Source organism: Vombatus ursinus, unplaced genomic scaffold (assembly GCF_900497805.2).
Source record: "Vombatus ursinus unplaced genomic scaffold, bare-nosed wombat genome assembly UNPS02009918.1, whole genome shotgun sequence".
Lineage (NCBI taxonomy): Eukaryota > Metazoa > Chordata > Mammalia > Diprotodontia > Vombatidae > Vombatus > Vombatus ursinus.
In genome coordinates this window covers 6,476,925-6,503,761 of record NW_020949696.1, presented here as the reverse complement: position 1 = coordinate 6,503,761, position 26,837 = coordinate 6,476,925, and the positions used below count along the sequence as shown (strand labels likewise).

The window sequence follows — 26,837 nt, the reverse complement described above, 5'->3', positions numbered from 1 at the left end:
TCTGGGCCTTGGCTGTCTCCATTTGTGAAATGGGTAGGATGATACTCTCCCTGTCTCTCCTAGGTGGCTGTAAGGAGCATGAGATGATAAAATGGACATTCCCCAGGATTGAAGCTCAAATCTTGGCCTTGCAACTTTGTATCTGTGTGACCTTGGGCACATCACCTACCCTTTTGGGTCTCAGTTTTCTCATCTATAAAATAAGAGGGTTGGACTCAATGACTGCCAAGGACCCTCCCAGCTCTGACATTCTATGTTCTAAGGGTCCTCCCAGCTCAAACTTTCTGTGTTCTAAGGGCCCTGCCAGTCTTCTATTCTTCTGTATTCTGAGCTTTGTCTCAGCTCTTAATCCTATGATCCTATGGAAATTCCCAAGGGTTTGACTTTGAAGGGGTTAATCTTGCCAATGGCCAGTGAAAGGCTATGAGCTTGTTCAGGGAGAGTCCATTAGGGCCAAGCCTCACCCCCTTTCTGGTCTCTCCCCCACCCCAGTCTGTGGGAGGCCAGTGGGGAGAGAGGAGCCCAGGCCATGGGGGAAGGACCTATGCTGGGTAATGCAGCTGTGGTTACTTCTGGCTTCCTGACATCCCTGCTGGTTAATGGACTTGTCTCTCTTCTTGTCTCCTCTGTCCCCCCCTCCCCTGCCCCTGCAGCTGCCCCCTCCTAGCTCTGCACACCCAGAACTTGGCAAGGAGCCCTGAGCTTCACCCCTGTCTTTCTTAAGCAGCAGAGATCTCCCGTGTGTGAGTGTGGGCAGGAAGGGGACTGTGTGCTTTGGCAATCAGGAGAGTCCAAGCAGGTTCTGGGAATTTGGAGTCCTGTGGCAGGCACCCAGCTTGACCTTTTCACAAGCCAGAGCCAGGCCTCTTCTTCCTGCTGTCTCTCTGACACCCCTGCTTCAGCCTGGGGAGCCCCAGGTAGCTCTGTCCTCACCTGGTGCCATCCTGGCATACTCTATCAATCAGACCAGGTAGCCCAGGGGCAGACAGAGGGGCTGCCTGAGGTCAGATTCGAGGCCTTATTAACACCAGGGCCCTGGAGGTCTTCATGGCAGGCCAACGTAGTATAGTGGACAGGGCACAGGACTGGGAGGTGGAAGCCTGTGTTCTAATCCCAGCTCAGTCACTAATTTACTGTCAGTTAATGTATTTTTCTCCTTTGGGTCCCAGTTCTTTCATCTGTATAATTGGGGGATTGAACTGGAAGATTCCTAAGGTTTCTTCTAGCTTTGACTGTCTATGGACGGCTCTTCCAGTGCCTGTTGACATTCTAGGCTTATCTAGAGCCTTCTGCAGGACGAGACGGGATAGGGGTGGCTCTCCTTCTGTGTGTTGATACATCCTCTGGCCTAGGAAACACTGGGATCAGAGACTATTTGTGGGGCTTGGGGAACTAGGGGGAATGGCAGATGAAGCCTGGGGCTCATTCTAGGCAGGGCAGAAGATAGAATCCTAAGCCTGGAGTCAGGAAGACCTGAGTTCAAATCTTGCCTCAGATACTTACTAGCTGTGTGATGTCCCACCCCCAGCCTCAATTTCCTCATCTGTAAAATGAGGATAACAATAGTTCTTATCTCTCAGTCATTTTGAGGATAAAATGTTTGTAGAGGGCTTTGTAAACCTTAAAGTACTATATAGAACTGCTAGTTATTGTTATTATTATTGTTACTGTTTTTCAAAATGGTCCCATATACTTCAGACTGTGGGTTCCTGAGGGGCCTACTCTGGGACAGACGGGGTTTAGGACTAGCTGGAGCCCGGGAGGGAATGTGTAGTGGTGCTTGGAGCTCACCAGCAGGGGACATCTTCTCTACCCCTGACCTGTCAGAATCCCTCTTACAACCCCATTCCTCATTCATTGCTTCATTCACTCATTTATTAGAATAAATGTAACTCGCCATCACATACGCTCCTTGAAGGCAAGGGTTGCTTTTCTCACTATGTGGCAGAGTACTTGGCATATAGTAGGTGCTTAATTGTTGCTCGCTCATTTATTCATTCTTAAATTCATTCAATTCTTCACTCATTCATTCATTCAATTTAACAAACATTTATTAAGCCCCTACCATATGCACAACACTGCGCTGGATATACAACCAAATGTAACCTACCCTTGTGATTCTTGAAGCCCTTAGGTGGGAAATGACGTGTACATAGATAACTAAATACAATGTTACTAGATTGTATATAGCAAGGAGGATACTCCTTGTAGTAAGTAATAACAGTAGCTAACATCTCTGTAGCCCTTCAAAGCACAACAGAGAGGTGAAAGCACAGTAGTATAATGGGTCCAAGGCTGTTATCAACCTGAGGATTGGGCGGGGGGGGGGGGGGGCCTAGATCTGAGAAGGCTTTCCAAAAGGATTGAATTAAGAAGTAAGTTAGGGTCAGACTATAGAGGCCTTGAATGTCAAGCTAAGAAGTCTGGTCTTTATTCAAAGAAATCTTGGAGGTTCTTGACTAGGGGGGTGATTTGATCAGAGATGGACTTATTTGCCTTGAAGTTCCCTTTTCCCTCCCTAGGGAAACTCAAATCAATGTAGTCAGACATTTATTAAGTGTCTACTGTGTACAAAGACTCATACTGGGAGATGGAAGAGATGTAGAGTCTAAAGAAAACACAGGTCCCTGCCCTCATGAAGATCACCATTTAGGAGGGATATAAGAAACACAGTAATGCCAATATACATAACATGGTTAAGTGCATTAGAGAGGTACAAAGTTCAGTAAGGGACTGGGTCTGTTTGTGTGTGTGTGTGTGTGTGTGTGTGTGTGTGTGTGTGTTAGGAAAGCTTCCTGGAGGAGGCAGCCTTTCAGTCAGGCTTTAAAGAGTGGATGGGAATTCAACAGATGAAGATGGGGGGGGGGAGTATTCGAGGCATCAGAAATACTGGGAGCAAAGACAGGGAGATAGGACAAAGGATAGATCAGTTTAGCTGGAGAGATGGATTCAGTGGCCTATGATGGATGGATTTGGATGTGGGGGAAGGATAGAGGAGCCCTAAACCAGAGTCCATTCCCCTTCTGCCTAGGGATTTCCTTATCTTCTCTCTTCCCCTCTCCATCAGACTATCATGCTGGGATGTTTCCCCTCCTCTCTCCTTTAGCTCTCTTATCCACCTGTCCAGGGCTCCCCTTTGTCTCCTGTCCAAGGGTTCTTCTCTCCCCTTCCAGGCCTGGGGGAGGGGGTTCTGTTTGTTTGCCTTAGAAGTCCTCTTCCTCCTCCCTATCCCAGGGACCCCTTTCCCAGCCTCAATTTGGACAAGTCTACAGATGTATCCCCACCCCAGCTTGTGAGGCTTTCAGTCCCTAGCAGGCAATGAAAACAAACCCAGTTGATAGACAAGTGGACAGCTTTATGATAGTTTTGCTGCTGACAGGGAGGGAAGAGGGAGAGGCAAGGAGGCAGGGAGGGAGGCTGCCTGGTCGTGGTAGCCTGCCTAAGAGATTTTGACAGGAGGAAGAGGGGGAGAGAACTCACCCTGGTGGTCTGTAGTGGGGGGGCTACTGCACATCCCAGAATGTCTCTCCTGGGCCCTGGCTAAGGTCTTCTCCCACTAGGAAATCACATCTATCTCTTCCTCTCATCTCCTCCCCCCCCCCCCCATTCCAGTGTGTGTGTGTGTGTGTGTGTGTGTGTGTGTGTGTGTGTGTGTGTAGGGGGAGAATCAGCCTCTGCCCCTAATGTACAAGGGAAACAAAGGCAGCTTCCTAAAGAGGTCCCACCCACAGTGGGAATGGGCGGGGGTGGGGGGGTGGGGGGGGGAGAAGACGGAGAGAAACAAGGTGAGAGGAGACCCTTTCTGTTTGTGGAAAGAGTGATGGTCTTGGAGTTAGCAGACCCAGCTTTGAGTCCCTCCTCTGTACTTTCCCTTTGCGGCATTAAGCAAGTTATTTACACTCTCTGGGTCTCAGTTTCCCCATCTTTAACTCTAAATCCCTGTACTTTTCTCTCCCTCTCACACTGACTGGCATAAAAGCACAAGGATTTAGAGTTAAAGATGGGGAAACTGAGACCCAGAGAGTGTAAATAACTTGCTTAATGCCGCAAAGGGAAAGTACAGAGGAGGGAGAAACCCAAGGAGACAAATACGCAAATAGAGACAGAGAAAGGGTATGAGACACATAGAGACAAGATGAGAGACAGAGGATGAGGGCCAGAGATACAGAGACAAAGAAAGATAAGGGCTGGGAGGCAGAGAAATACGATGAGAGGGAGAGATTGAGAGGAAAGGAGAGGCACGATGAGAGGCAGAGAGGATAAGGGCCAGAGACACAAAGAGATGGATTGAGAGACAAAAGATGCGGGGTGAGAGGCAGAGGAACAAGAGGAGAGGGAGAGACAAGATGAAACAGAGACAGAGAGATGGAGTGAGAGGATGAGAGACTGAGACCTAGGGAGACAAGATAGGAGGGGGTCAGAGTCAGAGGCACAATTAAATGCGATGAGAGATTGAGATGGGAGGTGGGCGGGAAAGAGATGGGGAGAATGAGCCCCAAGAGACAGAGGGATGGAGCAGTTTCTCCCGCGGCCGCCGGCCTCGCACGATGTGTGTGCTTGCAGTGTGTGTGCGTGTGCGTGTGTGTTCCGAGCAGGCTGGGGGGCAGGAGCTGGGACCCTTGCGAGGGGTGGGGGGATTGGGTTGGGGTGGTAGCCGCCAGCCCGGCCCCGCCTCTGGGCCTGGGGGGAGGAGGAGGGGGAGGGGGCGCCGAAGGCGGTGACAATGTGGCCTCCGCGCAGAAAGCGCGGGGCCCCGGGGGGGGGGGGGAGAGGGGGGCGGCCGGCGGGGGGGCGCAGCCGCTGCAGCTGCAGCCACCGCCCGCAGGGGAGGCCAGGCCCTGGCTGCAGCCCGAGGGAGGCTGACGACGGGCCCAGGAGGAAAGCCCTCCACTCTCGGCTTGCAAAGCGGCGCAACTTTGCGCGCCGGGAAGACCCTCGCCTCTTGCCCGCGCGCTCCCCAGGCCCCAACCGGGCCTTGGCCTGTCCGCGCGCCTGCTCCAATCGTCAGGTCCCGCAAGGAGGGAGGGGGAGGGGCCTGAAGGGGAGGGGGCGTCAGACTCCCCCCTCCCATCTCTCCCGCCTTGTTCCCTCCCTCTTCCCCCCACCCCACCCCCCCAGGCCCTGGCCCGACCTGGCCTGTCGGGGCGCTTGCTCCAATCCCCAGGCGGGAGGGGGGTGGGAGAAGCGGGGGAGGGGCTCGGACGCAGGGGCGGGGCCTGAGGGGGCGGGGCCCCGAGGGGAGGGGGCGCTCGATCGGCCGCCCCTCGCCCCCAGCCCCTAGCGAACCTGTTGTGGTCTTGGCGCCCCGCGCGCCCCTCCGCTCCCAGCGCCCGGGACGCAGCCGCCGCCGCCTCCGCCGCCGCCGCCGCCGCCGGGTGGGGGAGAAGAAGGAAGAGGCGGGAGGAGGCTGGGGGAGGCGGCCCCCGGCCGGGGCGGGGCGGGGGCCGGGGCCGGGCCGGGGCGAGGGGGAGAAGAAAGACAGAGAGGCAGGAGAAGGAGGAGGAGGAGGAGGAGGAGGAGGAGGAGGAAGAGGAGGAGGAGGAAGGGGGAGGAAGGAGGCGGAGCGCGCCGGTAGTGGCGGCTCTGGGACTCGAGCGCCCGGGCAGGATGGGGCCGCCGGGGAAGGCGCACCGGGCGATCGGTGAGGTGGATGCAGTGCCCAGGGGGCTGTGAGCGCCCCAGCCGAGCCACCCCGCCCGGCCGGACCACTGCAGCTTTGCGGGGGGCAGCCTAAGAGGGGTCTTCGCGCCCCCCTCCGCCTGCTCAGTCGCCACTGCCGCCTCCAGGCCCCCCCCTTCCTCCCCCGCCCCTCGAGAGACCATGGGCGCCGAAAACTTTGTCTCCGCCTGACTTCTTTACCAAGCTGACCGGGGTCGGCGGCGTGGAGAGGTTCGTCGCCACCTGTCGCCAGCGGCTGCCCCCACCCACCCATCCACCCTTCGCGAGGACCTGGCTGCTGGGTCCGGAGGCGTGCAATCGGCTCCGGGAGCCCAAGAGAGCGTGGACTTCCCGCCTCGCCCCAGTGCGCCTAGGACGGAGGCCGCCCTCTTGTCTGGATCTCTGAGCGCGCCCAGACAGCCGCACGCAGCTTGAACCGCTGGTGCCCCCGGGAGCGCGCTGTCAGGCGAAGGAGAGGAGGAGGAAGGGGAGGAAGGGAACGGACGCGGCGCCTAGAAGCCCCGAGGAGCCGGAGGAGGAGGCACCCCCTCCTCTCCCATCCCCCCGCCTGTCCGCCAGCCCAAGCCCCTCACCTTCCAGCTTTCGCAGGGGCGACCAGAGCTCGGAGCTGGGGGGAGGCGGCGGCCGGGCGGGGGCGGGGGCGGAGGAGGAGGAGGAAGAGGAGGAGGAGGAGGAGGGCGGCAAGCCGGCGGCCAGACCGCGAGTCGAGCGGAGCGAGGAGCGGAGCGGACCCGCACCATGGTGCAGCCCAGATTGCTGGCGCTGCTTCTGCTCGCCCTAGCCTGGGTCCGCGTGTGCACGGACGACGCGGCCAAAGTGATCTCCGACCGCTATGCCGTCTACTGGAACCGGAGTAACCCCAGGTGAGCGCTGGCGCCCCCCTCTGCACTCTCCCCAGCCCCGGGCGCACCCTCCCTGCTGGCTGGGACCCCTAACTTCCAACCAAGTTTTTCTGCCCGGGCCGGGAGGCAGGGGCTCCCCTTCCTGGCCAAGTTTCTAGGGCTCCTGGAGGCCTTCCCTCCCCTTCCCATCGAAGAGTCACCCACGTAACCGGGGTTAGCTAGTTCCTTTCCCCGGAGTGCCCGGGGTCCGGGGAGAGGTTTGGTGGAGTTCATGCTTTCTCCTTTCCATCCCAGCACCTCCCAACCCCAGACCCTCCGCTGCTATAGCCTTCCCGACAAGGGGGAATCCGCCCTTGGGGAAGGAGTTCATAGCTACAATGTAGGCTCTGCCAGGGGGCCGGAGCACACACACATACACACATGCACACACAGCAGCGTTAGCTGAGGACTTGGGTTTTTCTCGGTGTTGCTGGGGAAGGGTGTTTGGTAGCCAGTGTTCGGGGAATGGGAGGAAACCCTTTTCGGAAGGGTTACTGGGGCCCCTTCTTGTAGGAGGGGAGTCAAGAGCCAAACCTTCTTTTCCAAGGCTGTGGTGCTTGGTGGTGGTCCAGAAAACCTGACCTGGCCCCCTCGCAGGGCAAAGGCCAAGAGGGGTGGTGGTACAGCTTTCTGAGTACTGGATTGGTGTGGGCCGTTTTGGGGCAGGTGAAGTGCCCTATGACAGTCTGGGTTGGGAGGCCTTTACCAGGAATCTTCTTGCCTAGGCTTTGGGATATCCTCAATGTCATTACCTCCCCTACCTTGGTTCTTCTGGAATAGGCCGGTCCCTCAGTGGCAGAGAAAGAAAAGAGGAGGGCTAGGCTTGCATCAGTTCAGGTATTTGGGTTGGCCTGGGGTGCGGTTTGGCCTATAGACTAAAAGGAACATTGGTAGGAGGGGAAGGTGGGGGGGGGATAAAAATGTAGAGCTAGAAGGAACCTTAGAAATTGTCTTGTCTATGCCCATTATTTTACCGGTGAGGAAACTGAGGTACAAATAGGGAAATGACTTGCCCAAGGTCAGATATCAAGTAAGCAGCAAAGCCAGGATTCATACTCAGGTCTGGCCCCTCCAAATTCAGAGTATGCTACCTGTATTGGCTGGGGACTGAGCTGCTCAGACTCCAGGGGCTTCTTCTCCCAGTCTGAACTTTGGGACCAGTTCAGCCTTCCTTTTTCAATTTGTACCCACTTTCTCTCTGCCTCTCCATTTTTCTGACTTAACTTCTCCCTCCTGTCACCTTTATTGCTTTTGGGTCCTTCCTTTGCGGGGCCCTGACTTCAGCTGTAAATGGTGGGGATGGTCGTAGAGTTGCAGGGAGGCATGACTGCAGTCTAAGGCATCCCCCAAAAACTCGGAAGGAAAGCTTTCTGTGTTGGCAATTAACACCATGTGATTACTGGAGATCTTTCCCTTGGGGCAGGAAAATGGGTTATCTGAATTCTGGGATTCCCAGTGCCTGGTCCATTCCCATTCTGTTTCTAAGCCTGCTCTTTCTTCAGCTCTCTGTCCAATAAACCCGGGACTGGAAAGCCTCATCGTCCTGCCACTGGGTTATAAATGTCAATGCCAGGTTTCCAAGAAAGTTTTTTTTTTCCCCTCTTGTTTTCTGGGTTTTTCCCTCCTTCTACCTTCTCCTCCTATTCAGCACATTTGCTTGTGGACATCTGGCCTCCCGGCCTCAGCTGGCTTTGGTAGGATTCTGGAGTTTCTGCCGCAGAGGCAGAGGCCATTTCTTCTCTGCAGCCATCAAAGTTACTTTCCTGTTCTTAATAATTTTGGGTTGGGTTTTTTTGTGTGTGGGAAAGGGGATTGAAATCTCTCTAGAAGACCCTGTGCTCCGAGCAGGGGGCCAGCCTTGACCTAAGAGAGGCGTACAAAATCCCCAGGCTGTGTGGGGCTTGTAAGAAAGTTGGGGGGGGTGGGGGAGGGAGAGACCAGGGCTGTGGATCGGAAACATTTCCTGCCCCAGCAAGCCTGTGAAGCGGGTTGGATTGTATGTGCAGATCTCTCCCCGTTAGCCTTTGGACCCATGTTGTCATCCTGCTGCTTGCCTTCATCTCCCTCTCCTTGAGCTTAAGGATCGGTACTGGTATGTTGGGTTCCCCCCAAAAATCCACTGAGGGTGTTCCCCTCTTTACGTCGGGATCCTACTTGCTCGGATTGCACGAATGTGGGTTGTTAGCAAGAGCAGGCAGAGGGTGAGAAATATAGGTGAGTCAAGCCATTTGCTGGGCCCCCTGGGACTCCCCCCCCCATACATACACACCTCACTTCTGCCTCATTCATCCCTTGCTTCTGGGTCACTTGGAAGGGAGATCCAAGCCAGAGAGAAGGTCTTTAAAAAACCATTTCCCGTCTGTCTCCCGGCAGTCCACTAGCTCCTTTTCTTCCTGGACGTCTCTCGTGGAAGTTGTTTGGAAAGTTTCCTGAACGCTTTTGGGGGTTTCTGAACCAGAAACTCCAGTGTATCACAGGGGACATTGGGAGGGCAGACCTGCCCCCCCAGCCCCATCAAAGTACCCTTTCAAGGCACCCTTGAACCCCTTTCCCCTAGCTTGAATCCATTTCTCTCCCGCTCATCCCCTTTCTTCCCTCGTTTCCCAGGCCCAGCTGTGAGCCTGCTGACTGGGTGCTCAGAAGTTGGGGGCCAGGGTGACTCCTGGCTTTGTCCCTCTCTCTAGCGCTGAGAGTGATAGCTTTCTCGAGGGGTCGAATTCTGTTGCGTATGGAATTTATTATCTCTCTCTCTTTCTAGTGGTAGTGGTTGGGAGGGGGGTGCGGGCTGTGGGGAGCAGAGAAGGAAGGGGGATTTTTTCCCTCCCCCCTTCTTCCGAAGTTTTTGGTTACGGCTTCAATTCCTTCCCAACTCGCTGGCGTGGCTGGGCCTTTTGTTCTCATAAATGCCAAACATATGCTGAGACCCTTAAGTAAGGAAGGGACGGGACTTCTCTGTCGGCCGCACAATATATCAAACTTGGGGATTAGGGGATGCTGAAATCATGGCTGATGTTTGCAGGGCTTCACGTCACTTTGGGTTACGAGAGAGACAAGTAGCCATTTGGAAGAAGGCCCCTGAATGATTCTTTTCCCCCACCCCCCAACTCCTGGTGACTTCCTGACTATAGGGTCCCTTGTTCTTGCTGCCTTCCTTCGTCGGCTGTTTCAGGGCTGCACGCCCTGGGACATGCCCCCTGCTTTTCCCTCTGCCCTGTAGGTGTGGCATTCTACACTGCTCTATCTCTCCCTGTGTTGGGACCTTTGGGGGTGCAGCTAGTGGTGCTTAGTGTGACAGAGGAACCCCAGAGCTGTACTTTGCCTTTAGCCCCAGCCCCAGCTGCTGCGGTATGGCCCAGTTATCTTCAAGTAGATGGATCGTTAGGAGGTTTTCTATTCCGAGGTCCCATCTTTTCTTCTCCTCTTGGGGTCTGCTATCTTCTTTCCACCTGAGGAGTGAAAGAGGTCGCCGTATTTCTAGGGGCAGAGCCAGTGGTGGTGGGGGTGTGTGTGTGGGGAACAGGGGGCTGAGTTTCCTCGATCTTTTAAAATGTGTGTGCAAAGGCTTCCCAGCTGTGACAAATTAGAAATAAAAAGATATAATCCCGAAAACATGTGGGCTTGGCTCGCGGGATCAAGCTAATATTGTACAGTGTGAGCAATTTGCCTTCGTTACAGTAATCCACGCTTGATAATTGTACCCAAATTAAAAATCAATCGTCAGGTTGGAGGCACGGGTTTGGCTTGTCCGGAGCTCAGCTGTCTTTTTAGGGAGCTCTGGCGGCCCTGATGAGTCCTCAGGGGGCTGTTTGAAGCTTTCAGCAGCCCTAGGTGATGGGTTCTCTCTGCATCCCCCACTCCGGCCGCAGCTAAGAGACAGGACTTCCGTGGTCCTGCTTGGGGTTGCGGGCCATCCGCTGGGGAGGCCGACGGGAAGTTGTGGCTTTGCTATCCTGAGACAAAAGAGTCACAGACAAACCTGACTCCCTGTGGAACCGGGACGAGGCGTAGTTGGCTTTTGAATATTTTGGAGGGGATCATTGTCACTTTGGGTTATGAAACAGAGAGGTAGCCCCCTAATAACCTAGTGACAGAGGCCCCCAAATGGCTGCGGCTGTAGCAGGGGTCTGTCTCTTGGGTGGATGGTGGAGTCTTTTGCTCTGTCACCCCTTACTTGCCTGGGCTGCCCCTTCTACCACTGCCCTCCAGGCTTAACGCAACCTGGAGGCCATTCGTTGAGATGGTAGGGACAGACAACTTGCTCCTGCTCCTGGTGCTGGCTGGTGGGCCGAGACTTTTGCTCTTCAGCAACCTGGAGGATAAGCCGCCCCACTTCGTGGGCTGGAGGAGGAGGCTGGTAGCATGGAGAAGGGATGGAGGGATTGGTGATGATGACCACAGGACAGGTAAACACCTGGTCATCTCTGGACTTTGAGAGTAGCCAGCCGGTCGGCCGACCAACCAACGGCCAAGCCCATCTTCTGCATCTCTGAGGAAGCCAAGGGGAGAGAAATAAATATTCTCTCCTGGTTTCCGTGTTCCATTGTACCTGCATATAGGTAATAAGTATGTGGCAGTGTTTCCTGAATTACATTTTTGCCTGCTGTGAAATGCATTTCCTGTGCGTGCCCGGCTGGCCGAAGGAACACAGCCCCATTTGGCATTTAGACAAAGATAGGGCCGTGCCCGTGGTACAATTTGCTCGGTCTGGCTGGTCACCAATGGTGCGCGTGCCTTAGGGGTCTGGGACATTGCTGAGGACTGGCTGGCTACCTCAGGAGGGTTATCTTTTAATTGAATTGATCTTCTCTTTCTCCCCTCCCTCCCTGTTGTAGTCACTCCTTAGGGGCCAGGAGTCCAGTTCTAGGAACTGGTGGGCAATGATGAGCGATGTCAGGGTGCTGTCCCCAAGGGTTCAGCTGCAGCGTCGTCATTGCCCCCTGCTCATCCCAGTGTGAGAGGATGGCGGCTGCCCCCTGCTGCCAGCTGCTACCTGCCCCCCGAGGCCCGTGGGGACAGAGTGAGTGAGGATGGACCTGTGGGGAGTGGTGGATGGTGGTTCTTAGTGGGGAGCTGGCAGGAAGAGAGAATCTGAGTGAAGTGGGAGAGGGCAAAGAATGGTATCTCTTCAGATGGGGTGCGGTGTCCCTTCTCTGTCTCTTTCCTTCTCCAATCCCCTGGTCCCAGGGGTTCAGATTTTAGGCTAATAGGGCTTGGAACTGGAAGGAAAGATAGAAACCATCCAGTCTAGCCCTGTCATTTTACAGAGGGAGGAAACTGAGGCACAGAGACATCAAATGGCTTGTCCAAAGTCTCATCGCTAGCAAGGAGACCAGCTGGGATTGAACCCAAATTGTCTGCATTGAAATCCAGGGCTGTTTCTGCTAAATCACTCTTAGAGCCTGGATGCCTTAGCTGCTCTGTGCCTCAGTTTCCTCTTTTGGAAAATGAGGGGGTTGGATTGGATGACCTCTGAGGTCCCTTCCAATTCTAAATTTGTGGTCCTAGTACTGATTTGAATTATTGAAAGCTGTGTGGTTGTGGGGGTGGAATGGGCAGAGGGCCAGGGGGCTGCTAGCTGCTTTCCATCCTTTTCCTCTTTCCTCTTCTTTAGAGCTAGCTCTGTAAAATGGGGTGCTCTGCTCTGTCCACAGAGCAAGGGTCTGGAGCCCCTCCTGTCCCCTGGCTGTGACGTTGAAGTCAGGTGGCTCCTGGTAGCTTATGCCCCGATGTGTCCCTTGCTGTGTGGGGCCAAAAAAGGGCGTTTGTGGGGTGGGGGTTTAGGGATGATGGTGCATGCTGGTTGGCATAAGGCGAGTGATGAGACCGAGCCAGGGAGGCACATGGGCCACACATCAGGTGGGCCAGACCCCGACTGGGGCTCCAGAGCAGGGGGGTCGAAGGTGGGCAGAAGGGCCCTGAGTGTCAGGCCAAGGCTCTTTGGCTTTTGGGTTGAAGAAGGCATTGACAAAGGAGAAGCCCACTGGCACCCACATCCTTTGGGGGTCCCCAGGCCAGGGTCTCCAGCCTCTTTGGTCATGGGCAGCTCCTGCTTGGAACGAGGCTAGGGAGATGCTTGTGCTGAGGATTTGTGTGATCTCAGCCAATCTGAAGCTTCCAATCCCATCGTCTCACCACTCTGTGTCTGCCTGGCTGCGTGACCCCATTTCCCTCACCTCCTGGTCCATCTCAGTCCTTGGGATATCTAATCCTCCCGCCCCCTCTTTCTGAGGTCTCCCTTCCCTGTTGCCCCATGGCCCATCCTTAATGTATTTGTTACCTTCCTTCTCCCCGTCTCCTCTCAGCCCCCGTCTTCTCCTCGATGGGATTCTTCTGGCCTAGTTAACATCTGGCCAGAAGCAAACGGGGATCATGCCTTTAACCAGATTTCCACCAGCCTATCCTCCTTCTCCTCTCCTGCTCGAGCTATCTTCTCTGAGATTCCTGACAGCTGCATGTTTAGTATCCAGATGTAGGCTGCTGCTAGTACATCATTCTGACATCTGGCTAGGACCCTGGGGGCAAAGTGTTGCCATTTTTAGGGTGAGCTCTGCTCCTTATCCTTACGGAGTGTTGTCCTCCACCTCTTTTTTCCCACCTGCTGGGTACAAAGAGGCTTATTTTTTGGGGAGGGGTGTTCAAGGAGTGGTTTTTATTTGGGAAAGGGAGGGAAGCAGATGTGAATTTGGGGAGAAGAGAGGGAGGGTCTTGATGGCAGTGGGTCTTTGGTCCAGACAGAGCAGGGACTGACTAGTGTTGGCCAAACTAACCAGGCTGAGCTTTGCCAGGGTTGGAATGGGTGTTCCTCCCTGGTGGTACCAAAGGGATTCTGGAGGGGTACTGTACTCTGCAAAGGGAGAGGTGGCCCAGTTTTTCGGAAAATGGCGGAAGTCAAAACTGTGATTCTCTTCTAAGATGGCAGAGGTACCAGGTGCCAGTTGGCATCATTCCCTCTTCCTGCCCCCCATCTCCTGTGGAATCAACATTCTTCCAGGTTCAGTGTGGTTAGGGAGGTGTCCCCTTCCTCCCTTTCCCCTTTTTACTTGTATGTGTGTGTGTGTTGTGTGTTACAGTATTTTAACACGTGTATTTGCGTGTGCAGTGGTGGGTGCATGGTAGAGCTGAATTTCACCTGCTGCCTTCTGGAAATGTGGGGGGAATTAATGAGCTTGGCATGGCACTTTTTCTCACCTGCTTTTGGAGGGCCTGTGCCCTGCTCAGCCAGCATGGGGAGGGCCTCCGGTCCCGCTAGCTGGGCAGGGTCTGGTTTTACACAGAACATTCAAGAGAAGAGAAGGTGGCTTTCTTGATGCAGCAGGGACATTACATGGAGGGGAGGCTGTTAGGTGCTTGATTTCCCCTCTGCTTCCAAATCCTTGGGCTGCAAGGCTGCGTCTTAGACCATGGAATCTCTGGGATCTGCTTAAACTCATGGGGGGCCAGTCTAGAGCTAATGGCAACCCAGCTTGTGGGGCCCTGAGAATAAGTCTGGTCTGCGGCCACTCCTGTCTGATGTGATGTTGCTGCAAAAGGGACTGTTTTATAATCGGTGGCAACATCATTTATGTGGGCACCCACCCCTGCACATGCAATCCCACGTGTTGAAATACAAAATGCACACACATAGAAGAAAGAAGGGGGACGATGGGCTGGGAGCATTTCTCTGACCACACCAAACCCAGAATGTTGGTACTGAGGGAGCTTGGGAGGGGCAGGAATGGGGCAGCTAGGTGGCACACGGGGTCAGGAGTCAAGGAAGACTTGAATTCAAATTTGACTTCAGACAGCTGTTTGACCTTGGACAGATCACTTAACCTTTGTTTGTCTCTGTTTCCTCATTGGTAAAAATTCGGATGGTAACAGCCCCACCCTCTCTGGGTTGTGGAGAGGATCAAAGGAGATAATAATTGTAAAGGGCTTAGCACAGCATCTAGCACATGGTAAGAGCTATAGAAATGTTAGCTATTATTGTTAACTGTTATTATAATCTCAGAACCTGGGCCCGGGGCAGGTAGAAATACTCAGACAGACTGGTAGGGGACAGTGAGGAGGGAAGGTAGTGTGGTTTAGCAGACAGCACTGGAGGTAGCAAGGTGTGAGTTTGAATTCCACCTCGGACATTTACTACTGTGTGACCCTGGACAAGTCACTTCCCGGTCTGTAAAATGGGGATAATATTACACTTACCTCACAGGGTTGTTTAGAAGATTAAATGATATAATGAATGTAAAACCCTTTGCAAACCTTAAATGCCAGCTATGATTATCTCCATATATATATATATATATATATATATTTTTTTTTTTTTACAAGAGTTCTGATCGTAATGGTCTGAGAACAAGTTGTTATCTGTGACTACTGTTGTTGTTGTTGTTGTTGTTGTTATTATTATTTAGGGCCTGAGATCAAATCCCATTATTACTTGTCTGACTGTGGACTGAATCTCTTCCCCTCTTCAAACCTCAGTTTCATCCTTTGTAAAATGAGGGGCTTGGGGCAGCCAACGTCTTTGGTTTCTTTTCGGCTCTAAAGCCACCAGCTTATTTTTCTGAGTAGCTTAAGAAGGGAAGACCCTTATGTTGGACCAGGGTCTCCTGACAAAGGTCACCAGGGCCCCTAGGGCTCTGAATTCCCAGGAAGAGGAGGGGGCATCCCGCCTGGTGCCCTGCCTGTGTGGCCATAGGGATGACTCATGAACGATTCAGAGGAGAGGTGGCTGAGGGGTGCCTGGAACTTCCCTAAGGAGAACGTGACCTAACCTTCCCTGAAGCGGTTCCTTCTGATGAGTGAAGATGTCGGCATTTGGGCCTGTTCTGTCTGGACCCTGTAGTTGGTGCCAGCGTTCCCCCCAAGCAGGGTTACCCTCTGGCTGTTACTGGTTGGAAGGTCTCCAAGGGGTGGAGAGTGGATTGCGGACATTTGGGAGCCCATCGAGTTTGACCCTTTGCTCAAGGTCATGCTGGGAGTACTTCTCAGAGCGGGGATTCTGGCACCCAGCTCCTCTGACTCTAAATCTCTCTCTTTCCATCGTACTTTTGATATGGGAGTCACCTTGTCGATGAAGAAGGGCTCTGGCTGATGTGGGAGGCTGTTGAGAAGAAGCGGGTGCTGGGCAGGCCAGAGCCTGGTGATGGTGACCTCCAAATTTCCTTTTAGCCCTGAGATCCTCTAAATTGCTAATTCTAACGACTCTCTCTTAGATCCTGCATGGTACCCAGCGTCCTCTCTTCCGGTCCCTCTCTTCTCTATGGTCTTGTTTTCAATGCCCTGATTCGATTCTGTGACCAGGTCAGCCTGTGCCTGGATCTCGCCTGCGATGTAGGGATGGCCCCTCATCCCTTGGCTGCCTCTCTCTGCTCAGCCAAACAGTTTTGGTCCATTCCTGAGCCCCTGGCGCCAAGCCTTTCCTTTGGGATGGCGAGACTGTTTCAGGAGAACGGGTTCGGGTCCTCAGTAACTGAGGTGGAGGGTGACTGGCAGCTCTCCCATGAATGAGGGTCTCCGCCAGGCAGACCCTTGAATGGAAATAGGAATAAAATTGATCAGTGTTATCAGGGAAGATTCCCCTCCAAGTGTGAATGCCCTTTTTTCCCCCTGAGCCGTCATTCCCTCACTAACATGGGCACCTTCAGAGGGAGAGCTCTTGCTGAGTTTTTGCATTAAAAAACTCACATGTACAAAAAGGTTAAAAAAAAAAAAGACCACCATAGTCCAGTGTTTAAAGGGATTTTGAAATCTTGTTTTCCTGTTACCCGTTGGGGAGGAATTTTCCTTGATAGAAAAGGAGGAACGGAGGGAGACTTAGATTTCTTTTGGCCAGAGGAGATCTTTTCCTCTTCTGTCTTTGTCATAGGAATTTGTGTCATTTATCCCAGGAGTCAAAATATTTTTGGCCTTAAACAGTGGTAAGGATCATACGGTTGAAGGAATTTTGAACTTGCAGTCCTAAGATCCGGGTTTGAATTTGGACTCTGCTACTTAGTAGTTTGGTGATCTCATTGGACCTCAGTTTCCTTCTTTGTAAAGTAGAGGTGTTATACTAGATTGCTAATGTCCCTTATGTTTATAAATCCTTTATGCTTTTTAAAAATGGTGATTAAGAGGGGGTGTTTAGGGAATCGGATGGAAGTCGGATTCATGTGTGGCAAGGGGAGAATAGAGATGTTTTGGGTCTCCAGAAAGGCCTGTGACAAGGGGGTAGGGATCTAGGGCATGGGAAGTGTCCTCTAGGGTCTCATTCTGAGCCAGCTGCCATGAGGCATTCTGAGTTTCAGATCAGACAGGGTCAGGGAGGGGAAGCTGACTTTAAAAGGGGCCCTGAACGGAGCTGGAGCTGTGGATTTCAAAGGAGGAGGACATTTGCAGAGAGATGAGAAGAACCAGCTGGCAGGATGGATGCTGGGTCCCAGGTGGACTTACGCTCCTCCTCAAATTTCTCTGACCTGGTCTCAGGTGGTTTGCTCCAGAACAGTGAGAATGGAGTTCTTGGGGGACAGTCTTATCTCCTCAAACAGGCAGGGAGCTCAGTGGATGGGTTGTCTACCTGGACTGTGACTGGGACGGGTCCCCTCTCCAAAGCAATGAGCCTCCTGTTTCAGGAAGAGCGTTAAGGGTGGGCAGGGGCCCATGTTACACCCTACCCACTCTGACTTCTAATTTTATCTCTGCCACCAATATGCTGTGTGATTTGAGGCAGGTGGCTTGTCTGCTCTGGGCTGTTGCAGCCATCATCCCCTTTGTAAATGGGGGAGAAGAGATGGGCAGCATCCTTGTTCAATGCTGGACATTGGCTTCTCAGGAAATACCGGCTATGCCTGTATGCAAGCCTGTGTGTGTTTGTGAAGCATTGTGTGTGTGGGGAGTGTGTGTGCAGGCATGCGTGTGAGGGTATGTGTGTGATGGAATGTAGGAGGGAACGTGTGTATTTGTACAAGCGCCTGTGATACTGTGTGCTCACATGCGTGTGTGTGTGTGTGTGTGTCTAATGTTGGCTCTTCCTTCCCATCACGCACTGGGCTGGGCCTGGGCTGCTGGTAAACAGCAGCAGTGGATCTCTTTTCTTTGTGAGAGGGCTCAGTGTACCATCTCTTACCCTGTGGGGGAAGCCTAAGCCTGGAAGGTGGGAACGGTCTATTTCTTCTTCACTGCCCCTTTGAGGAATTCATCACATCATTCATACCCCCTGCCCCCAAAGGGTGTGAGGAAGTGGGATGGAGGCTGGAAGAGGCTGAGCCCTGGCCAGGCTGCTCTCCCATCTTCTCTGGTGCCCCTAGGCATGGGAGGGTGCCCAGCTCCTTTGTCCTAGCCCTACTGTGGCCAGCTCCTAAGCTGCCCGGGAACACCTGCAGTGCTCCCGCCTTTAGCTGTGGGGCTGACCATGCTTGGAATCTAGGCGTCCTGTGAATCCTGGGGCTAAGACCCTAGAGGTGGGGGCACCTCAGAGATGCCAGTCCTAACTCTTGTGCGTGTGGTTCCATGCATATATATAAGTTGGATTGAAATACTTGTTCTCACATCATCCCGAGACCTATCTTGGAATGAAATTTAAAAGGGAAATAGATAATAGAGAGAAATAAATAAAAAGAAGAATAAAAAAGAGGGGAAAAGAAGTTCAGCAAATCGAGCCAATACGTCAGACGGTCTTAAGAGTTTTTGTAGCGTTCCACATCCATAGATCCCCACTTCTGAGGTGCATTTATGTCTCTCATCTTAGGGGCCACACTTGCTGACTTCCTTATTTTAAAGATGAGAAAACAGACCCAGGGAGAGGAAATGATGTCCGGGGTTCCTTGAGCTCAGCCAAAGGTATAGGGATGCTAGAACTTTGAGTGCACATGCATGCACATGTATGTGTGTGTCTGCACATGTGTGTGCAAGTGTATTTGTACGTGTGCCTATGTATGTACATCTAATGGCCCTGGCCCTGTATGTGGGGTGGAACTGGCCTGGCTTGGCGGGGGGTCAGCTCTGGGTGCAGTGGGGTCTGGGCTGAGTGGGGCCAGAGATGCAGGTGGGGTCCTGAAGAGGCAGGTGAGAACCGCCATTCTTAGTCTGGATCAGGGAATTTCTTCGTTGAAGCCAGAGTCTCCAATTCTAGGGATTGTTACTATTTTCTTTCATTTGTCATTTCTGGGTAATGTCTCCCCCAGCCACCTCCCTCTTAACAAAGAACAATTCTATGAGAACAATTGACAAGTAACCTCATCTAGGCGTGTATGCAACATTCAGTCCCTGTAGGCACCCCCTCTCCAGATTCCAGGGCCCTGTGTTTTATCTGTTCTCCTGGCCCAAGACTCCTCAGCTTTCGGCTTCCTTTTCATTTTCTTTTCTCATCGACGTTGTTGTGACCCCCATGTTGATCATGCTCCCCACTCTTGCTTTGCTCTGCGTCAGTTGGTCTGAGTCCGCCTGTGTTTTTTCGGCATCTTCCACATTTGTTGTTTACGGCCTGCCGATGTCCTACCTATACCGTAGTTTGTTCAGCGGGTCCGCCATCATGGCACCCACTTGGTTTCCTGTTATTTTGTACCACCAAAGGGGCTAATTTGGATGTCTTGGTGTAGGTGGGACCATTTGTCCTCCTTCTGACCTCCTGGGCATAAGTGGCCAATACTGAGATTGCTGAGTCAAAGAACATGAACAGGTATCATACCTTATCTCCCATGGCTCCAAACTGTCTTGCAGAATGGCTTGCCCAGGACTGACACCTCAGGCTGTTACTAGGCAGAATTTGGGCCTGGCATGACACCCTCTGAACTCACTGTGTATCTTTGGATCCAAAGTACAAGTGAGCCATCATATCATGTATTGACAAAGAATTATGATTCTCTTCTCTCTTCCTTTTCTCCTTCCTGGCTCCAAAATGATCTCCTTCTAGGCCCCGAGGGCTGTGACCTAGCCCAGCTTTTCAACATGGGGAGAAGGAAGACTGGCGTGTATGGGTTTAGGTGGGCTTTGGGGGCCGTTGCTGTCCTGGATGGTGACATTGCTGGGGCTGAGGAGAAGACAGTTAGCTTTTGGCCTAAGAGGGTCCCTGAGAAAGACATGAGGGACCCATGCCTTTTGAGCCCCCTCCCCTCAAGAATTTCTGCTTGGTTGGGGAGGAGTCCAGACTTAGGAAAATGGCACATGGATGAGGAGGTGGGCGGGCATGGCGCTCATTCAGACCTTATGAGTTAAGGATCTGAAAGCCTGCAGTTACCACTCCCCCCGCCCCCCACCCCCCACCCCCCCCATCTCTTCCTTCCTCAGTCACAGTCCCAATTCTAAGGGGCACACCCCACTCTGCTTTTAGTTGTTAGTTCCTGACTCTGGGGCTTGGCCTTGGGGGTGTGGAGGGGCCTGATGAGGGAGAAGAGGGGAGGCAGGGGCCAGAACCTGCCTGCTTCCCCACCTTGAAATCTCCCCTTTTGAAAGGACTTTTTTTTTTTTGATCTGGGAATAGAGCAGAAGGAAAAAACTATCTCCTTTCTCTCTCCCATTCCTTTCTGTTCTCGGCTCCTTTGCAGAAGTGGGCCCCCCCGCCTTTGTGTCTAGAACATTTCTTCTCTTTCCTCTTTACCATTGGGAAGCAGGCAGGAGTAGAGAGGTTTAATCCATCCCTTCGTCCGGGCTTTGTTCTCTGGTCCTCAGCACAAGGGGCTGCCTCTCCCTTGAGTCCATTATCTCTTGGGGCCTGTAATCCCATCCCTCCTTCCCCACGGTAGGGGCCTCCTTGTTCCTGCTCCCTGATACCAGTGTGCTTAATCCCTGACCCCTCACAACCCCCAAGGCCTGAGATGTGCTAGATGTTGGGGGAAAGAGGGTCCTGGTCCTCTTCTCCTGTCCCCACAGCTGGTGCCTGGCATTTCCCTTCCAGGTTGGGGGCAGGCCCCTCTCCAGAAGCCTGAGAAGATTGGCTGATGCCCTGGCTTTCTTGTCCTCATAGATGCCTTGTATAGGTGTGAGCAATAATTGTCATTAATATTGGTATTGCGTAGATAACACTCCAGAGAGAGAGAGAGAGAGAGAAATAACCTCATGGAATGATGAGAAGCTTGAGGGCGTCTTGGAAAGAGCCCTACATTCAGAATCCGAGGGAATGGGTTTGAATCTGCCACTCATTACTGGTGGGATCTTGTACAACAACCGGCCGACCTGTCTGGGCCTTAGTTTCTGTATCCGTGCAATGGGAGAGGATAGGCTGGGCTTGGACTAGAAGGTGATATTTAAGATTCCTTTCTATTCTAAATCTAGGATGAAAATATGGTGAGAGCATGCAGAAAGAAACAGCATGGCGTAGTGGAAGGAGCCTTGGATTTAGAGGCCCACCACAGTTCAAATCCCTACTCAGCCTCTCCCTGCTGTGTCATTCATCACCTTGGGCATGTCAGTGCCTTGCTCCCAGCCTCCATTTCTTCCTCTGGAAAAAAAAATCAATCAGTGTTTGTTAAGTTCAGATTAGGAATTCATAAATGAGAAAAGGAAAGTAAGCATTAGTACTCCAGTGTTCCAGGAACTGCGCTAGATGCAAGGGGTACAGAGACAAGAGGAAGCCCTGCCTTCAAGGAGCTTCCACTCTCTAAAGGTGAATACAACCCGTACTTATATGGGTATAGACTGGGGTGGGGAACCTGCAACCTCGAGCCACATGTGGCCCTCTAGGTCCTAGGGTGTGGCCTTTTGACTGAGTCCAAGTTTTACAGAACAAATTCTTTTATTAAGGGGATTTGTGCTGTGAAGTTTGGATTCAGTCAAAGGGCTGCACTTGAGGACCTAGAGGGCCACATGTGGCCTGGAGGCCAAGGTTCTCAACCTCTGGTATAGACAGAATGTTTACAAAGTAGATACAAGGTAACCTTAGATGGGACTGAGACTGGAAGGGACAGTGTGGGTGCCTCCTTACTCAGCTCATATTGACTTAGAAAACCACAAATTAGCATTATCTGTGTGGTATTGTATTTTTATTTATTTTGTTAAACATTTCCCAATTACCCAATTTCCGAATTAATTAATTAGTTCCTGGATGAGTCCGGTTGGGACATTTCAGTTTGACCCCTCTGCTCTAGTCCACTCTCCCTCATTTTACAGAGCAGGAAGCTTCAGTCCATTGAGGTTGAGTTACATACCCAAGGTCACAGTATATGGGAGACCTCGGCCTCCCAATCCAGGGTTCTTTTCATTATGTGGCCCAAGCTGCTGTCTTTAATAGAGGGGGAGAGAGATCTGCCCTTCAGATAACATCATTCTGTATCCACATATCAATAAATCAACAGTCCATGTAACCTCGACATCCCACCTTCCCTTTGCAGGGTGCCCTGTAAGCCCTGGCATCCCAGGCCACAGGGTGCCCCTTTTCGGTTTGACAATGAGTTGTCATTGCAGAGGAGGGTAGGGGGAAGAAAGGGACCTTCTGCAGGTACTCTGGCCCCCTCCCCTTCCAACCAGCCTCCCTTGGGGCCCGGCTACTCTCGGGGGAAAATCTGGCTTCTATCTCTAAACTGCGTTTTATGAAAAATTATTTATTTATCTGAATGCTTCTTCATTGGATTGTAGAACTATCTCCTCCTCCCCTGAGTTGATTCTCAGTGACGTAGCTAAGTCCTTCAAAGTTTTATCTTTTAAAGAAGGCTCCCCCTGACCCCCTTTTCTCCAGAAAAAGGGGAGGGAGAGAGAGAACTAGAAATTTTGCCACAATTTTGTTATTATTTTTTTTCCCAAAAGGATAATTTTGATCTCTCTTTTTGATGGAAAGGAGAAGTAGAAAGGACGAAAGGAGAGACTTTCTGGAACCTTCTGGGTCTGCTTGCCAGGAACTAGGATGCTTTTATTATAGATAAATGAGAGGGAAGTGGGGGGGGAGAGAGGGAAGGGAGGGAGAGAGGGGGAAGGGGGAGAGAGGGGGAGGGGGGAGAGAGAGGGAGAGAGAAGGTAAGAGAGAGAGAGAGAGAGAGAGAGAGGGAGAGAGAAAGGGAGAGAGGAAAAAGCTGGATTTTTTTTTTTCTCTCACACCTCATTTGAAAGGAAGCCTTTAGTACTCTATGGGGATTGCCATCCTATCTTAGAGGACCACAGTTATTTGCTTCTTAGGGTTCTCTCTGGAGTTGAGGGGCTGGTCCAGTCAGTTGGGGGATGACTCACGGTGGCAGGGGGAGGTTGGTGGGTCACAATCAGGATAGGGGAGGGGAATGGCCTACAGAACATGACTGGCTCTGCTTAGGGTGACCCAGAGCCTATAAGAGCTAGAAGGAATCTTAAATATTACCTGGATCAGGCGTTTCACTTTACAGATTGGAAAACTGAGACTCAGAGAAAAATGTAGCAACAGGAAAAGATCTTAGAACACAGAATATCAGATTTGAGGGAACCTTTAGAACACCGGATGTCAGGAGCTGGGAGGGACCTAGGCCACAGTTCTTTCTGCCAGGCTGGGCTCTCTCTGGCATAGTTCCCAGCTCATGTTTCTGTTTTGTCATTTTCAGTCATGCCCAACTCTCCATGACCCCATTTAGGGTTTTCTTGGCAAAGATACTGGAGTGGTTTCCCATTTCCTTCTCTAGCGCATTTTATAGATGAGAAAACTGAGTCAAACAGGGTTCAGTGACTTGCCCAGGGTCACACAGCTAGTAAGAGTCAGAGTCTGGATTTGAACCCAGGTCTTCATGACTCCAGGCCTGGTGCTCTATCCACTGAGCCACCTGGCTGCCCCTGCCAGAGTCATACTGGGAGCCGGTGTTTTTTGAGCAGGGCCTTGGGACAAGTGTTCCCTACCACTCACAGTGGGAAGATGCTGGCTACCTGCTTTGGAAGCGTCATCATGGGAGTGTCACCAAGCTTGGCTTGAAGGAGAAACTCATCTGGGGCACAGCCCAGCTACACCCATGTCCTAATCATCGGTCCTGTAAAATGCTCCAGCCCATGTGTGCTTGTAAACTGACCCATCCTTCCTTTATGGGTTTGATCACTGTGGTAAGATGAAACCTGGACCTTGAAGGATGAGGGGGTGGGAAAGGCAGGGCACCCCTGGATACTGGCAGTTAGGTAGGTTTGGAGCTAGAAGGGACTGTCAGGACTTATCTGGGCCACCCCTTTTATTTTACAGATGAGGAAACAGGCCCAGAAAGGGAAAGGGACCCGTCCATGGTCCTGGAATTTAGGCTTTGAACCCAGATCATTGCATGATAATACCATGGCTCTAAAGCTGCAAGTGACCTCCTAGGCCCTTTAATCCACCTCCCCCAATTTAGGAAGAGGAAATGGACACCAAGGGAGATTAAGGCTATGCCCAACAAAGCGTGGTAGTAAACTTCAGTAGTGGGATTGGAACCCAGGGCCTGTGACTCCAGAGCCAGGGCCATGATGAAGGGATCAAACTGGCTTCAATAGCCAGTGGTGCTCCCAACATCCTGTGTGTCAGAACAGGAGATGCTGCCCCCTACACTTCTAGGTGCCCATCTCTGGGGGAATGTTCCGGAAGAGAGCTGGGCTGGGGCTGTCCTTGGGGGACTACCCCTGAGGTCTCTCCTAATCCATCCAATCTGGCCTTGGCCATGGGGAGGCGGTGTGGTACAATGGACAGAGACCTGGACTTGGAGTCAGGGGACCCAGGTTCAGACCACGGTGCTGACTCTTCTTAGCAATATGACCTTGGGCCAGTCTCTTAACCTTCGGGGTTTCCAGTTTCCTTCTTAGGTAAAAGTGATGATGATAACTACGCTGCCATGCCCCCTCTGCCACTGTGAGTAAAGTGATCGTAAACTTTTAACACCTTAGAGAAAAGGGATCTGGGGATAGCTCTGGAAAAGGATTTTTCTTGTTTTTGCTCTACTCGTCTTTTCTTTAAATTTTTTTTATTGGTGCTGTTTGTTTTTTACATCCCAGGCATTTCTGGATAAGACACCCTTTCTCCACCTACTTCAGGATCATAATCATAACTAACATTCATAAAGCACTTGCTATATGCTAGACACTGTGCTAAGTGCTGTACAATTATCATCTCATTTGGTCCTCACAACAACTCTGGGAGGCAGGTGGTGCAGTTATTATTCCCCTCTTATAGATGAGAAAACTGAGGCCGACAGAGGTGAAGTGACTTGCCCAGGGTCGCTCGGCTAGGAAGTGTCTCAGGTCTTCCTGATTTCAGGCCCAGCACTGTATTTACTGAGCCACCTGGAATGAAATCTTTATGAAAAAGAAAAACAGTTATTGCCCTCCCCCCCAAAAAAAGGACTATTTTGGTAACTGTGTCTGATAACGTATGTGACATTCAGCCTTGGGAGCCGCCAGCTTCTCTGCTGAGAGGTCACTCTATCATTCTGTCTGTCTTCAGCTCAGCTAAGCATCCCACCAGTGGGTGGGGGAGTGGGGGAGCCAGGCTTCCAGGGAGGCCCAGGGCAGCGGGGTCTGATCTGGTCTGCATTCTGACTGGGCCACTGAGAGGGAAGGAGGACAGCCTGTGTCTATTGATTTGGACAAAGCCAGTTCTCCTGCCCTCCCCTCCTCTGCCCCCAAAGAATTTGGGGAAAGGGGAAGAAACTGTGCTATTGAAACCTTGGAGAAGAAATAATACTGGAGATTTGGAGGAGCAGTGAAAGAGAGAGGAGAGAAACAGGGCCTCTGCCAAACGGAACTTGGACCTGAGCCTACTGTGCCCAGGGCTTCAGGGCCCCACCCTGGGCATCCACACCTCTTGCCCCACCTTGGGCACATACCAGGAGATCCACAGGGAATGTCAGAGCTTTGGAGCATAGCATAAGAGAGCTGGGGGAAAAGAGGAGGGTAGCCCTTAGATCATGTTGGAACAGAGGGTGTGAGAGCTGGGAAGGCTCTTAGAACAGAGAATGTCAGAGCTAGAAGGGCCCTTGCAACAAAGATTGGCAGTGCCAGGAGGACCCTTAGAACAGAATATCAGAGCTAGAAGGGCCTTTAGAACAGAAAATGTCAGAGCTGAGAGGGCCGCTAGACCACAGAAAGGGTCAGAGCTGGGAGGGCCCTTAGAACACACAATGTCAGAGCTGGGAGGGCCTTTAGAACACAGAGGGTGTTATAACTGGGAGGACTCTTAGAACCCAGAATGTCAGAGATGGGAGAGCCCTTGGAGCATAGAATGTCAGAGAAGGGAGGGGGGCCCTTTCAGATATTACAGTTCAGATCCCTCCCCTCTCATATAGAAGATCTGAGACCTAGAGAGGACAAAGGAGTTGTCCAAAGTCTCTCTGCCAGGAGCAGTGGGTCCTGACCTGGAGCTCAGCCAGAGGTCTCCCCAGTGCTGTGCCCCAGAAATCTGAGGAGTTTCTAAGGTCACCTTCCCACTTTACCTGTTTTGTCCTGGCAACCACAGTGTGCATTAAAGTTAGCTTTATAATGTATAAATGCGATGTGTGCTCTAGATAATATATATATTTATTGCTATATATTTGTATATTTTAAAATATCATTCCTGGGAATGTGACCCCTGTCCAAAGGGGCTGTGGGCTGGAGAGAGACACACAGCAATGTCTGTTATGACTGAGGACTGCTATTTTCTTCCATTTGTTTATTCATCCAACAAGTAATCACAGTAACTGCCATTTCTGTGGTATTTTTATATTTGCAAATCACTTTACAGCCATCGTCTCATTTCATCCATGCAACAATCCTGTGAGGTTCTGATTTTACAGATGAGGAAACTGAGGCTAAAACCAGTTAACTGACTTACAGGGATCCCACTGCATCCAGGGGTGGGGTTTGAGCTCCTTTGGACTCGAAATCCCAGTCCCTATCTGCTCTGCGAGCTGTGCCTGCTCTGTGCAGAGCTCGGTGCTGGGTCTTTGAGGAGGTGACGTTATGCCCTTGTCCTCATGGAGCCCACAGAGTCCTAAGGGAATAAGACAGATGGGTCTAACTACAATATGTACTCTTACATTAGAGAGGGGCAAAGTACTGTGTCAGCTAAATGAGGTTATGAGGGGGAGGCCCTGGCATTCCGAGAGTGTTCCCTCTGGCCCCATCTGCCACACCTTCTCCTGGCAGGAAGGTCCTGGAGCAGGCAAGGGCCCATCTCCACTGGCCTGGTATGGGAGTGGCCCGAGAAAGATGAAGGACATTTCCTGGAGAGCGTGGCCCGTGCTAGTCCGTCAGCTGGCTGCCTGGCCAAGGTGCCTTTTCTCTTTGATGAGCTCAGCCTTCCCTCTGGGACCCAGCAGGAAGTTATCATAGAATCAATAGATTTAGAGCTAGGAGAGCCCTTAGAACCCAGAATGTCAGAACTGAGAGAGCCCTTAGAACAGAGAATGTCAGAGCTGGGAGGATCCTTAGAACAGA

At 52.1% G+C, this 26,837-nt stretch overlaps 1 protein-coding gene across 1 annotated transcript in view; it reads left to right on the top strand.

Moving 5' to 3' along the window:
- Positions 1 to 6,392: 6,392 nt before the first annotated feature.
- EFNA2 (ephrin A2) overlaps positions 6,393 to 26,837 on the top strand; it is a 92,834-nt gene continuing 72,389 nt past the window's right edge. Inside the window, exon 1 of the mRNA XM_027853310.1 lies at positions 6,393 to 6,542. Coding sequence (XP_027709111.1) covers positions 6,418 to 6,542 — 125 coding nt within the window. The 5' untranslated portion in view covers positions 6,393 to 6,417. The remainder of the gene's footprint in view (positions 6,543 to 26,837) is intronic.